Genomic DNA, 13,229 nt, shown 5'->3' with positions numbered 1-13,229 from the left:
CCAGCATCTTGACCTTGCTTTTACGGGCTACTCGAGAATACACGGAAAAAAATGTCTGGATAAATTCTATTTCTACAGGAAAAGAAAGTCAATAAATTGTTCTGAACAGGTGATTCCTCCCAGATAATTAAAATTAACCTCCGAATCTATATGAGTATCTTGGTCTTGGAATGTTTACACAAAAAATAAGAGCTACTGAAATTTTCCAGTACAACAAAAGTTTAGTAATTAACAAAGTTCCTCGAGTAGTAGTAGTTTTGAGGGGAGGCGACCGACAGCTAAGGTCATTTGCGCCATAGGGGAAGGACAGGAAAGGATGAAGGGTGGAGAGAAACCCGGCGTCGGCATTAGCCTACTCTTTACGAAAGGCGCCAAGGGGTCCGCGGCTTAACGTCCCATCCGACGGACGGCGTACTCACTCAAAGTGCCCTCCACAAAGCACCTCAAGTAGAGAGTTCCTCGATTTAATTAGGAGAGCAAATTGGGAATTGGGGAAAGCAAGTAAAGGTGTTCATTTAATTAAAATGAATTTCCACAAGGTTGAGCTGGGAACAATTGAAAGGTGTTCATGTTAGAATTGTTAGCATCATCCTAATTAGGTACACCTGTGAGTAAAAATTAGCACACTATGAATAAGGTACATCAAAAGCCCCCAATCTGTGCTCATCATCTTGCTTCAATGACCATTTTCCCACAGCATATAAAACCTTGCTCATATCAATATTACCCTAGCATCTTTCACTCAGCATCCCTGCTATCAATTCCCCCTTTCTTGTGAAAGCTTCTTCGCCTAGTACAATTCTTCTTCATTTCTCCTAACTACTATGACCAACTTGGTCCAAAACTCTTCCAAGATAGGCAAATGCCTATCATCTTGCCTCAACAATCAAGTTCCCACGCGACCATACAAAATCATGCTCCAGATCAGAGTTATCACCACTTTTTTCCCTTACATCCCAACTGAATATACCTGTCATTTAACTCCCTCCCCATGATAAAAGCTTTATTTGCCTAGAGAAATTCTAATTCACTCGCCCCAATCAGTTTGACAGTCTTAATCCAAAACATGCACAGAGCTAAGCAATTTTAAAAAGAAAACATGAAATAGTAATGAAATGAAAATCATCAGCATCAGCCACACCTTTGCCAGCCATTTTATAATTCCTCTCCTCTCTCCCTCTGGCATGTTCTACCCTGGAAACACGATCGATACAGAAGCTGAACATTTCACCTTGTCACCTCTCAATCACACATCCAAATGTACAAACAAATGCGCTCGAGTGTGCAGTGGTTGTTTGCCATCCTTGACCACGTGACAGTTTAAGGAGTGTGGTGATGGGAAGAGGAGGTCACGTGCTAAGAGAGTAGGCTGAAGGATCACCCGATTAGGGACTCCCCAAACTCCTCCCTTCTCAATTTCCTCCTCTGCACACTACCCCAAACTGCTATCAGCCCCCTCTCCAACCCACATCCATCATCACTATCTGGTGCTAATACTGGTCTTTGCGGCCAATCCATCCGGAAAAAGGCGATCCTGACCCACGCAAGTGCATTCTTGCACTGGTACATTAAATTTCCTCATCGCTTCTACCCCAAATGGAATCAGTGGGACACCAAGCAGAGAGGAGAAGTATTGATGGAAATAATGATGTGCTGACATTTATTAATAGGAATAAATGGAAGAATATATACCAACCAGGGAAGAGAGTGGGAGCTGGACACACTGATGTGCTACACATTATGTTAGTAGTATTTATTGGGCAAGGCAACTGACAGCTGAGGTCATTTGTACCATTAGGGATGGATGGGAAAGGAGGAAGGTTAGAGAGAAACTCAGCGTCGGCATTAGCCTACTCTTAACAAAAGGTGCCAAGGGGTCCTCAGTTTAACATCCCATCCAACGGACAGTGAATTCAAAGTGCTCTCCACTAATAATAATAATAATAATATACTTTATTCATCTTATAATCATATTCACATATGGTAGATGTCATCATTTAGGAACATACAGTTGTTCCTAGATAATATAGTATACAGCACAATATACAATCACATAAAATACTTATTTGAAAATATTTGCATACATACACCTAGTATTCTACTCACGCTAGACCTTATAATTTTAGGCTTGTAAAGTCGAGCTCATAATACTCCTGTATTGAGTATAAAGGATTGGAGGTAAGCCAATCACGCAGCACCCTGCGAAACACTACATTGCGGGCTGACTTTACAGATTTTGGAAGCATATTAAACAATTTGATAGGTAGACCTTCAACTTTGTAAGTCCTATCTAGCCTACAGTATGGAAAATCCATATTAGACTTTGCTCTGGTGTTATGGCTGTGAACGTCAGCCCTAGTGGAGCACCTACTCTTATTTTCTTTTACATGAACTAATGAATAGAATATATATAAATTGTAGACAGCCTCTAAACACCTCACGTAGGGATGAGGGTACCACTGAAAATATCTGCTATCTCCAGGAGTCAAACCTGGGACCTCTGGGTGAGAAGACAGTACATTAGCCACCATAGCATCCCAATCCCCATCATTATGTTTTGTCAATAAAATATTTATTGATGAAACAAAATTTTGTTATTACTGAAATATTCATTGATAATAATATTATTGTTGAAAGTAATTACGATGTACAAATTGGTTTTATTTCTCAAAATTCTTTTCTTTTATTAAAGCTCAAGATTATCAAACATGATATACTCTTCATTGAAAAAGTTAAAGGCATCTGTTCTGATGCAAGATTCCATATTTTTCAATAATGCACACCATATGCAAATTATTCATCGGAACTACCAAAAAGGACTTGCAAAGAAGTAATTTAATTAACATCTCAGATATTTTAAAAAATATATAAAGATTATTTATTATGTAAATTGTTAGGATTTAAATGTCTGCGCTTGGTGCTTTACTGTTTTATTTCATATAATTGTCCTCATTTGAATGTAGATGTTAAGGTTGTCATTTGCATCCATTGTGATTGAATTCCAGTTTCATTTCAACAACAAAAGAACAAAATAAATTTAACAATAAGCCACTCCTATGCTCACAAAAAGAGGAAAAGACCTTAATGTAAGCAGAAGCATCTAGAGAATATAAATGAAGACAAAAGTCTTTAAAACATTAAGTTAATAAAAATTTGATAATTAATGATCTTTGCATTTTTCACTAATCTATTAGGCCCTCCATTATAGAAGGCTGCAAACTAAATTATGCTTCCAAGAAGAAAAAGCTTTGAACTCACTTATGTATTCCACATTTCCTTTACACGAGAGCCTAATGGCATCAGCTTCCAAAGTAACCAGCATCTGCCCATCATGATCTCTGTTGTCAAAGTTTATCTGAAATGGAAAGAAAAAAATTACCCATCACATACTTTTATACAACAAAACAAAATAATTATTTAATCTACTTAACCCATACAAATCAACCACTTATCAAAAAAACAGAAGGACTAAGAGAATAAATTTCAAACTTTTGTTAAAAAGTTCCACAATTGCCAGAAATTTTTATCCTGTAGTTATGTATTTATTTTAGTTGCTGCAGTCCAGGGATTGGACTGCTGACAACAGGGTCCCAGTTTGATTCCCGGTCAAGCCTCTCTGGGCACCCTCAGTTCCACCCAAGCTGTGTAATTTTTGAGGAACCAGATCTTCCCAGGAAATCATAGGTACAGGGGAAAGAACTGGCCTCCCTACCCTGATGTATGAATTTCACATGCCGTCAGGCTTAAAACAGGGCAAACTACCTCTTCTGCCATCACCTACCAAACTGACCTTCAGGTAGATTACTGTATTTATAGTTTTAATGTATTTATTTAAATGGCACAGTAATTTTATTTGCCAATGATTACAAATGGTATCTATACACATATAGGCCCTATAAAAGTCAACAGGACACACTTCAATCAGCAATAACATAGTGTCTCCCACTGAAGTTGTATCCTAATTGGTGATTTGTCATCCTTGGCAACATAAAAAAATTAAAAACAATTTTAATTGTATACAGGTGCCCTGAAACATCCATTACTTCATGTCTTATCACATTTTGTCTTTCTTCATGAATGTTATGGTATAATTTATTTTATAACATAAGAACACCCATTAGCCCATAGAAAAATTCAATGATTACACTCACTATCTTTTCAAAACAGGAAGGAAAAATATACATACACTGAACATGAATAATGGCTGCATCATTAGCTTCAGAATGGAAAAAAATGTGATACCAGGATCTGTCAATATCAGACAGGGCTCTACCAACAGACCTATTGTCCCAAATGTCAATACCTACTTAAATATTATATTTGGCACTACCACTGTTTTTGGTCATTCCTTGTCTAGCTATTCAGACCCCTTCAGGAGAGTGGCTGGTTGGGAAGGAAAGAGACAAAGAAATGACACTCCTTCAGTGGAACTCGAACAAAGGGACTAAAAAGAATAACACGCAAAGATACTATAGAAGGTAGTGAATGGTGTCAAATATCTTATTCACGAAAAGACAAAATAAGCACTTTAAAACACCTGGGGTATAGAGTTAGGGAAATACTGAGAAGGAAGCATATGGATGAACACAATCAATAAGTGAACTAGTATGAAAAATATGATATGACTGGGGTCTGAACCCAGCATTCCTAGATTTCCAGCAAAAATGTTCTAAACTATCATACCAAGTGCAACTATCCAAGTCAATGATTTGAGTTTCAGCACAGATAAATGTGAGATAACCAATGACAGAAGAGCTGCCTACAACACACAAAGTATTTGCTAAAATGTACTTTCTAAGGATATACTTAGACGTCTCCATCTCCTCCAGCTGACTCTATTTATATTTTCAATGGGTGAGCTGATCAAATATAGATATGTAACATTGGGGCCCTGTAGACTGCCTATCCGACTTGAGTGTGGTGGTGTTTGGTCCAGGTGGGCTTGCTAACTGGACATCACAACTGCCCAGAGTCTATCTGTATACACACAAACAATGAATATCTCAAGACTCGACCATGATCACATGAAAAACATGATAAGGGAGAGCTGTGAGTAAGTGTTTTAATAACACAACTCTGTCATACATTATCCTAGTTTGGAATACAAGTGAAGGAAAATATTTATTTGGGTGATTTGAATAACATATATTATGGCAGGCATTCACTTAAAATCACCCACAGTTAGTGTTAAACTATAGTAACATGATCATGAATGACACTTTTCTTATTTATGGCAATTTGTGGAAAATTTTTCACGATTGATTGCATGGGTCAAAGGGGTCAGCATATTGAATTCCACAACTACTGAATTCTTTTCAGAAGCAAACATGGCACAACCTGTCAAGGGAGATACTGAATCTTTTGAGGCAAGAAGAAGAGGACTTTTTCACCACCTGATAATAATGGATGAATCTAGGAGCTATCAATATAATCCAGAGACCAAAGAGATGAGCAAGGAGTGAAAGCTCACATCATTCAAGAGGTGTAAGAATGGTTTTTGATGCAATCTGCTGAGTTCTACAAATATGGCCTTCGCAAGGTCAAGAAACACTGGGAAAATGTGTAACTCGGGATGGTGACTTAGGGGCACAAGTTTTAAGAATAAAAAATATTAAGTTTTTATCTCCATTATTTTTAGTAACACAACTTTATGGTACCACCTCATACACTGTGTATGCCTTCTTGGAATTTTGGGGATGGGGTGGTGGTATGGTTAAACCAAGGGGCAGTTTCCACTTGGACAAATCACTCCCAGGCCTCTAGGTATGCTTGGGTAGCTACAATTCACCTAGCCACCATTTGTTCAATTATCAAACATTTAATTTTTTGATATTTTATATATTTAATAAGTTATGGTTGACTGTAGTGCTGAAGTAATGGCTACTGAGTCAGCCAGTATGGGGGACAAATTTAATATAAATCAAAATTTAATTTCGATTACTTCTTAGTAAATATTGTCTCAAGCGACTGCAAGTTTCATGGATTCTTATTCTCAAACTGAAGAGGTTTGATGAATCCTTGAACAAGATCAATTAGTATTAAATCATTAATTGAAAGGCCTGCCTAACATCACAAGCCCTTAAGCCATACACATCCACATTTCAATTGAAGATATGCAGCTGATGGAAGTTACACTATTCATCGAAGACAGCAAAGCACAGATACCATTCCTATGACAGCAGCACCATTAATTTACTCACCTCTATATCAAATCTATAGCAATCAGGTGGAGTCAAAGGACCAGCAGCTTTCAGGTTAACAGTTTTCACAGAGAATGACAATGCAGCCCGCACCAGTGCAGAAATATTAATTTTTCCCAGGAGGGATGCAATGGAAAATGTCCCTCGTTTAGACACTGGGACATTGTGGCATGCTGAAAAATAAGAAACACCGATAATTAAACCACAAAAAGGGTACATAAACATTAATTTTTAAAAAATTTTATTTTAAGGAAATGTGTTAACCAATTGTTAATTTTTTCTCCAGAATCCCTCTCAAATATTAATTTGATGGATAGAAATACCCACAATATTTTATTGAAATTGGAGATGGCCACCTAACACCTTATGCCTTACTTGCTATAGAAACTGACTTAAATGCACTAAAATATTTCCAGTTTCACTTACTTTTTACTATTTCATTGTTAAACACATAACTTTCATTGAAACCATAAATTATACCTTCTTTATATTCAAAGAGGCACAATAAAGGTAAAGATATTTCATTGTCTTCATTTGGATAATAGTATGGCCCAATTGCATTATCTAGGTGAGCATACTGTAGAAGAAATCAATGTCATTGATTAATCGATGAACATTATATTTAGACACTACCATTTAAGTAAACATGATTACCTGAAGGATGCAGTCAATGCACCAAATTACATTTAAGTTCAGGTAAAACATAATAGTAAATTAAATACTCACTCCTTTAAGTGCAAAATCAATTGTTTCATAGAAATCGTCAATTTCATATAGTGCTAGAGGTCCTACTGCAGGAGGATAGCCATCAACTTCCCTCGCTGCATCCCATCCTCTCAAAAACAAGTGGGAAAAGGCAATCCTATTATCCGATGTATAATTAACGTGGTTGTACCGATTCGAAGCAAAGAGGCAGAGCTTTAACCAAAGAAAAATCGATAAATAAAGGAAAATATACACTGTACTACGCTGCATATAAATTAATATATCAGTATGTCGTCGGTATTTTCTGAGGAAGGCAAATCTGAATATAATAATTTAAACAGCCTACAAAGCTATTCATAACCATGATTTCCTTCAGTAATATTACTGTCCCAGAATAAACAGATGATTACCTGCAGTGTCACAAAAGCTATTTTGATGACTTGAACAATCAGTTTATATGGAAGTCTCCTTGTTGCTTGCCATTTTTCAATTGGATTCATAAAAAAGAATTTCAATTTTCGACGCATTTTATCCTCAGTTTTTTCTGTACTCGCAGTGCCATATCCACTCAAAGGAACAGAACACTCCGACACAACAGGATCAGCATTGATAGCGCCGGCTCCATCTGTAAATTAGATCATTTTTGAACTCGGGACATCAACTGTATCTTATCAAATATATTTGTCAAATTATAGTAGTAATAAATCAATGTCAAACAATGTAAAATCATTTTAGTAGCTCGATATCGTTGTTGGCGGACAGTGATAAATATTCAAAACAGTAAAACGTATAACAACCATACGGATTCTCCGAGTTTTCTTCAAGTCGTGGTGAGGTATCCATGGAAATGTATCTTTAAATGCTACTGCGGAAATAGACGGTCAGCAATGACTGAATGAAGCCTTCCATTAGATGATCCAAATGACCTACCAAAATTAAAGCTTGACGTCAATGGCTTGGAATTTTCCACAATTCTCTGACCTCACTTCATCACTAAGTCAAACTGATCCTTGCACCCCTATCTATTAGATTCCTAAACCGCAGCAAATGACGAGCTTTCAACTAGTGGTTGATCATGGTCACAATCACTCCTCCTCAGAAGTGTAAAGAAAACACTGACCATATGACTGCGCATCTACCAATCATGACGCCTGAGATTTTAGTTCTTCTGCTGTTCTCAATGTTTACTAGTATAGCGGTCTATGTAAATGAAATTCCGAAGATACAAAAGTGACACTTTGCAGGAAAACTCAATTACATCGGCCAAAATATTCGTGGCATTTAGCTAAAACGTTTAGTTGTAGTAACATAAGACTTCATGTATCCAGCTCTTCTATCTAAATACCCTGATTAAAAATATTTTTTAAATAAATATCAACCCTTATATTACATATCTGGCCACAACATCGTGATAGTCTGTCGCCTGCAGTGTAACAACTTTGTCGCATTGCTGCAATTCCAAGGGTTGATCTCTTAGCAATATTGCTGCAGGCTGCGAATGCATGTTTTCTAACGTTATGATAAAGTTGCATATCCAGCCTCGTGTGGTTGCCGATATAATATTGTACCAAGATTGCAATGAAAATGTTTCTTGAGCCTTGAAAATTTTATATTGCTCCTTGGTTGCAGCTTTTGAGGTTTTGCATCCATACAAATACCATGCAATTTAAGTTTAAGCTTATTAAATCATTGAAATACCCATCAATTTTAATAATTGTTGATTAACTAGGTTCATCCTTGTAATCAAAACAAACCATTTTTCTGATAAAAGTTAAATGAAAACCAAGTTAGTTTATAGTATAACCTATTTTATTTTGTCTTCTTATACAATACTAAGAGTTGCTTGTTTCAACAGTTTCTCTTAATATTTCATTAACCATTCTCTTACAACGAATAAAAATTTTGACATATTTATCAGAAAATTTACTGAAGTTATTACTTCTGATTGAAGATGCATTAGTGGTAATACACTTCAACCAGGTAGCTTTTTTTCGTTAAAATTCAAAAATTAAATCTGGAAAGTTATGCAAGTTTAACAATGTCATGAGGATGACTGTTTTATTCTCTGGCAAACCATAGATGGAACAAAAGTTGAGTACTCAGTATATCAGTGAATTCCAGAGGTGCCCATTATTTGTACCAGTGAAACAAACAAGCTGCAATGCCCCAGCCTCGTATGCTACAAAAAATGATAATCATCCAGAATTTGTAATAGTACAATTTTATATCAATTAGCAGGACTTTTAAATAACTAAATTTAATATTCATGCTGGCAGCTCCTTAAAAACGGCCTCTGCTACAATAACTTAAATAACAACAGAATCTAATCAGTGCATATTGTATTACATGCATATTACCAGTGACTATGAAATATCTAAGTGATGGCACCCATAAATAAAATTACAAACATTTTTATAAATAAATGAGGAGTGAAGAATGTAACGTATTTTTTCACACACTTACCTTGTTAATACTTTGTATCCTTCATTATTCAAGATGAATATACATGTAGTCAGGCCTGATACCATCAAGTTTGAAACAATCAATGTCCAAATGTATATAATTGTATAACTAGGTCCTTGTATGAAAAGAATAATTTAAAAATAGATAAAAAATGTGAAAAAGTTTATCATACCAATAGAAAATACAGGTAAAACTTTTTAAATTTCATGAATGAAGGAATTGAATTCAATTGCTGAAAACTTAAAGAGTAATGGTTGAGAACATGCTTGATGGATTAAAGAAAATGATATCAATCGTATGATATATTTAAATATCCAAAAACTTATCATGAAAGGAAAGGATGCTATTAAATTGGGATGTAATGGAGGATAAATGGTGAAGAAGGGTGTGAGTGGAAGAGGAGATTGAGGGATATGAAGGGCTGCTCCTGAAACTCCAGAGTGATGGAAATATTAATACCATCCTCTGGCTCAAATATTCTATGGCTAGGGAAAATGAACAAATCCGTAAAAGTTTGAGGAGAGATAGTTGACGGAGACCCAGCAGAAAGGGCGTGAGGAAGAAAGAGCATTGAAGGGAGAGAGCATTGACTTAGAAGGGAAATGGAATGCAGACAGAGAGGAAGAATGGGTTCTTTGATCCTTAGGCACTGAAAGAGAAAGCAAAGCTCAGGAAAATGGGATTAGTGGAGTATAGTTTTGGAGATCCACTTGCTAAATCTATTAAAAATAAAGAGCAGTCCATGCTAAAGGCTGATGAAAATACATAATAATGTCTGTTTAAATAAATGAGAACTAATGGCTTCATTAGCAAAGGACATGGTGGAGGGGCTTATGTGTACTGATGACCTCCAGGGCTGAGCAGGTGAGAGCAATAATAATGTCTCCTGGTAGGACCTCCCATGGGTTTAAGGTCAGGATCAAGATGAAAAGTAGCCATGAAACATCTATTCCCCAGTGAGGCGGCTGCAAAGGCATCTGACTCCAGTGGGATGGCCATTTTAGTCATGGTGCCATATTAGAAACACTGTTGAGGAAGGCAACAGGAAACCACCTTAATTATTTCTCCCTTGAAACTGATGGATGCAAATATGAAATTAATGAATCCTGCCAACTGTGGGACAGGCTCCTGGGCTAGAATAAATGAGAACGGTGGATGCAAGGTTTCACAGGTTTCTATCTCATGAAACCATGGCAATGTGGGATCAACAAAAACAGCAGAAGACAGAAAATAGGACTGCAATGATTAGAATGGGGAGTTAAAATATCAGGGCGATATTGAAGGCAAGGATGTTAGAGATGTCAAGAGTAGATGGAGAGAAGAAATATAGATACGTTAGGGCCATTGAAGGAGAGATGGAAAGACAGTCAGTAACTTGGTTCTTATTACCTGTAGGTCTAAATGGCGACAGGGAAACATAGGGCATAAGAAGTACATTGTGTTTACAATCAACAAGGAGCTATTCCTGGAAGGAAAAACATAATAGTGACAGGTGATTGGAAAGTGGTGGGCAAAGGGAGAGACAGGAGTGCAGTAGGGGAGCATGGTAATGATAGAGGAATGATTGCGGAGAGAAAGCAATAGAGTACTGCCTGAGGAATGATATAGTTATAGTCATTACTAACACCTTGTTTCTATACCATAATAGATGTAGTTGGACATCGAAAATGTCATGAGATTCAGAATGATATCAGTTAGCTTATATTTGAGTTAGGCATAGATTTAGGAACAGTTCCATCACATTGTAGTTTCCCAGAAGTGGATGCGGATTCAGAACATAATGAAATGCTCATGGAATATAGGGCCAAATCCAAGAGGATTAAATAGGGAAGACATACAAAAATTGAATGAAGAAACATTAATTGCAATTAAAGGGTATGAGTACCAGAAGGGAGCCAAAACATTTCTGTGAGTGGACAAGGGGTTAGGTACAGTGGGAAAAAGGTAGGAGCATTTCAAAAAGGGATATGTAGAGATGCTAATGGAACAATAGGAAAATGTTGAGGAAGGCATGGATTGCAGAAGCTGATTAATATCATAGAGAAATCAAAAAATGGGAGAGAAGAATGTAAACAGAATTAGGTAGATGAAAGTATAGAGAGATAATTAATGAACTAAGGAAGGAAACTAGTTTGATGAAAAATAATTAATGAAAGAAAGTGTAAGGACATGGAGAGATTACAGAGAAAGGGTGAAATGAACATGCCATGAGAGAAGGTGAAGGAATTTTTAGGATGTAAGAAAAGAAAACATGCAAATACAGTAAGAGGTCCAATAAAAAAATTATTAATTTCCCCAGAAAAGATTCAGGAGAGACGGAAAGAATACACAGGGGAACTATTTGGAAAAAATATGTAATGGGTCAGCACGATTAGAATGACATAAGTTTAGACAAACAAAGAGAAGGTAATCTCAATGAGAATAGCTTAGGATCAGACATAGTTAATTGTGAGATATAAAAGACAGGATCATCACCAAAAGATTGGAGGAGGAGGCAAATGATTGCTAAGTGCATGATCAGTTGTGATTCAGGGAGGGGAGAGGTAAGTCATACACTTGATGCCATGGCTATAATGAGATGATGGAAGCAAATATATAATAATATAATACACATTATTCATTTTGAAAAATGGCACAAAACAAAGCATGTTTAATGCCATCAAGGTAAATATTACAATATATAATCTAACACAAAATACATACTTATATGAGCTGACAATGGCAATAAAATGGTCATCAATTGAATAAAGCAAGTTTTCTAGTAACCAGGTATATACTTTATTCTTGATACTTGGGATGCAACCCAATTGGCAACCAGTTATAGAAATGAATGTTCACATCATAAAATAAAGTTGGTGTACAATTTTTAGTATTCAAGTTTGCATTACTGATGGTGTGGTTACATACATCTGATTTCAATTGGTAAGTTTTTAGATTGCCTTTCACATGAACCAGAGCCTTGAAAATATATAAAGTAAACAAAAATATGATTCCATACCTGATAAAAAGTTTTGCAATGGTCACTGAGCGGAATATTAGCCAGATGCCAAGCAGCTCTCTTTGGTAGTAGCAGGATTTGTTTGGTATAAATGGAATTACCCCATAACTAAATACCATAATTTAAGTAGCATTGAAAGGAGGCCTATTAAAGTGCTGAACAATACCCGTACATTAGGAATGAGAATTTTGAGCATTACAAACAAGTACACAACTTAACTCAGTTTATTACAGATCTTACTGGCTTTGCTCTCCCAGTTAAGTTTTGTATTAATATAAATTCCCAGTATTTGCGTAGTTCTGATTTAAGTTATTTTTGCTTTTAGATTGCATTCAATGTGCTGGGGTTTTCACCATTTGAATGTAAATTATAAATATGAAACCATTCCTTAGCCTGACTTCGCTATCACTAGATAGTGCTATTGCATCTTCTACATTTTTGCACCCAAGTAGTGTCATCAGAATATAAAACTGATTTAGATTCATATAAAAGGCAAATTGTTAATCATGACAATGAACAGTACTGGGCCAACTACAAGAGCCCTATGGGACAGGTCGTTTTACAGAAAGGGCCTATCGATCAACAGTCATTAAATCAACCAAGGGGTGGCAATCTGTCAGATATAACCCCATTAGTTTCAGTTCAACTCCCTTGACACTATAATATTCTAGCATTGAAGTAATATGGAATGATTGAAACAATTGAAAGCCTTACTGATATCACATAGTGACACAAATTTCCTCTCTTCAAAAACATTAATGATGCAATTGACAACTGACCCTACAGCCATAACTGTAAACTCCCCAGACCAAAAAACATTGTGTGATTTGGAAAAAGGTTGTTTGACTAAAATAAATCACATA

General features: G+C 36.2%; 1 protein-coding gene across 2 annotated transcripts in view; it reads right to left on the bottom strand.

The window, feature by feature from the left end:
- LOC139689880 (mucolipin-3-like) overlaps nt 1–8,031 on the bottom strand; it is a 36,562-nt gene extending 28,531 nt beyond the window's left edge. For both annotated transcript variants that reach the window (XM_071586988.1, XM_071586987.1), the window contains exons 1-6: nt 7,703–8,031; nt 7,316–7,530; nt 6,927–7,118; nt 6,627–6,777; nt 6,201–6,373; nt 3,259–3,355 (exon numbers count right to left, since the gene is read on the bottom strand). In XM_071586988.1, coding sequence (XP_071443089.1) covers nt 3,259–3,355; nt 6,201–6,373; nt 6,627–6,777; nt 6,927–7,118; nt 7,316–7,530; nt 7,703–7,748 — 874 coding nt within the window. In that variant the 5' untranslated portion in view covers nt 7,749–8,031. The remainder of the gene's footprint in view (nt 1–3,258; nt 3,356–6,200; nt 6,374–6,626; nt 6,778–6,926; nt 7,119–7,315; nt 7,531–7,702) is intronic.
- Between the last annotated feature and the right edge of the window lie 5,198 nt (nt 8,032–13,229).

Source organism: Hetaerina americana, unplaced genomic scaffold (genome assembly GCF_022747635.1).
Source record: "Hetaerina americana unplaced genomic scaffold, ioHetAmer1.1.p SCAF_285, whole genome shotgun sequence".
NCBI classification, from domain to species: domain Eukaryota; kingdom Metazoa; phylum Arthropoda; class Insecta; order Odonata; family Calopterygidae; genus Hetaerina; species Hetaerina americana.
Note: the sequence above shows the minus strand (reverse complement) of the source record. Positions and strands in the feature narration are given on the sequence as shown.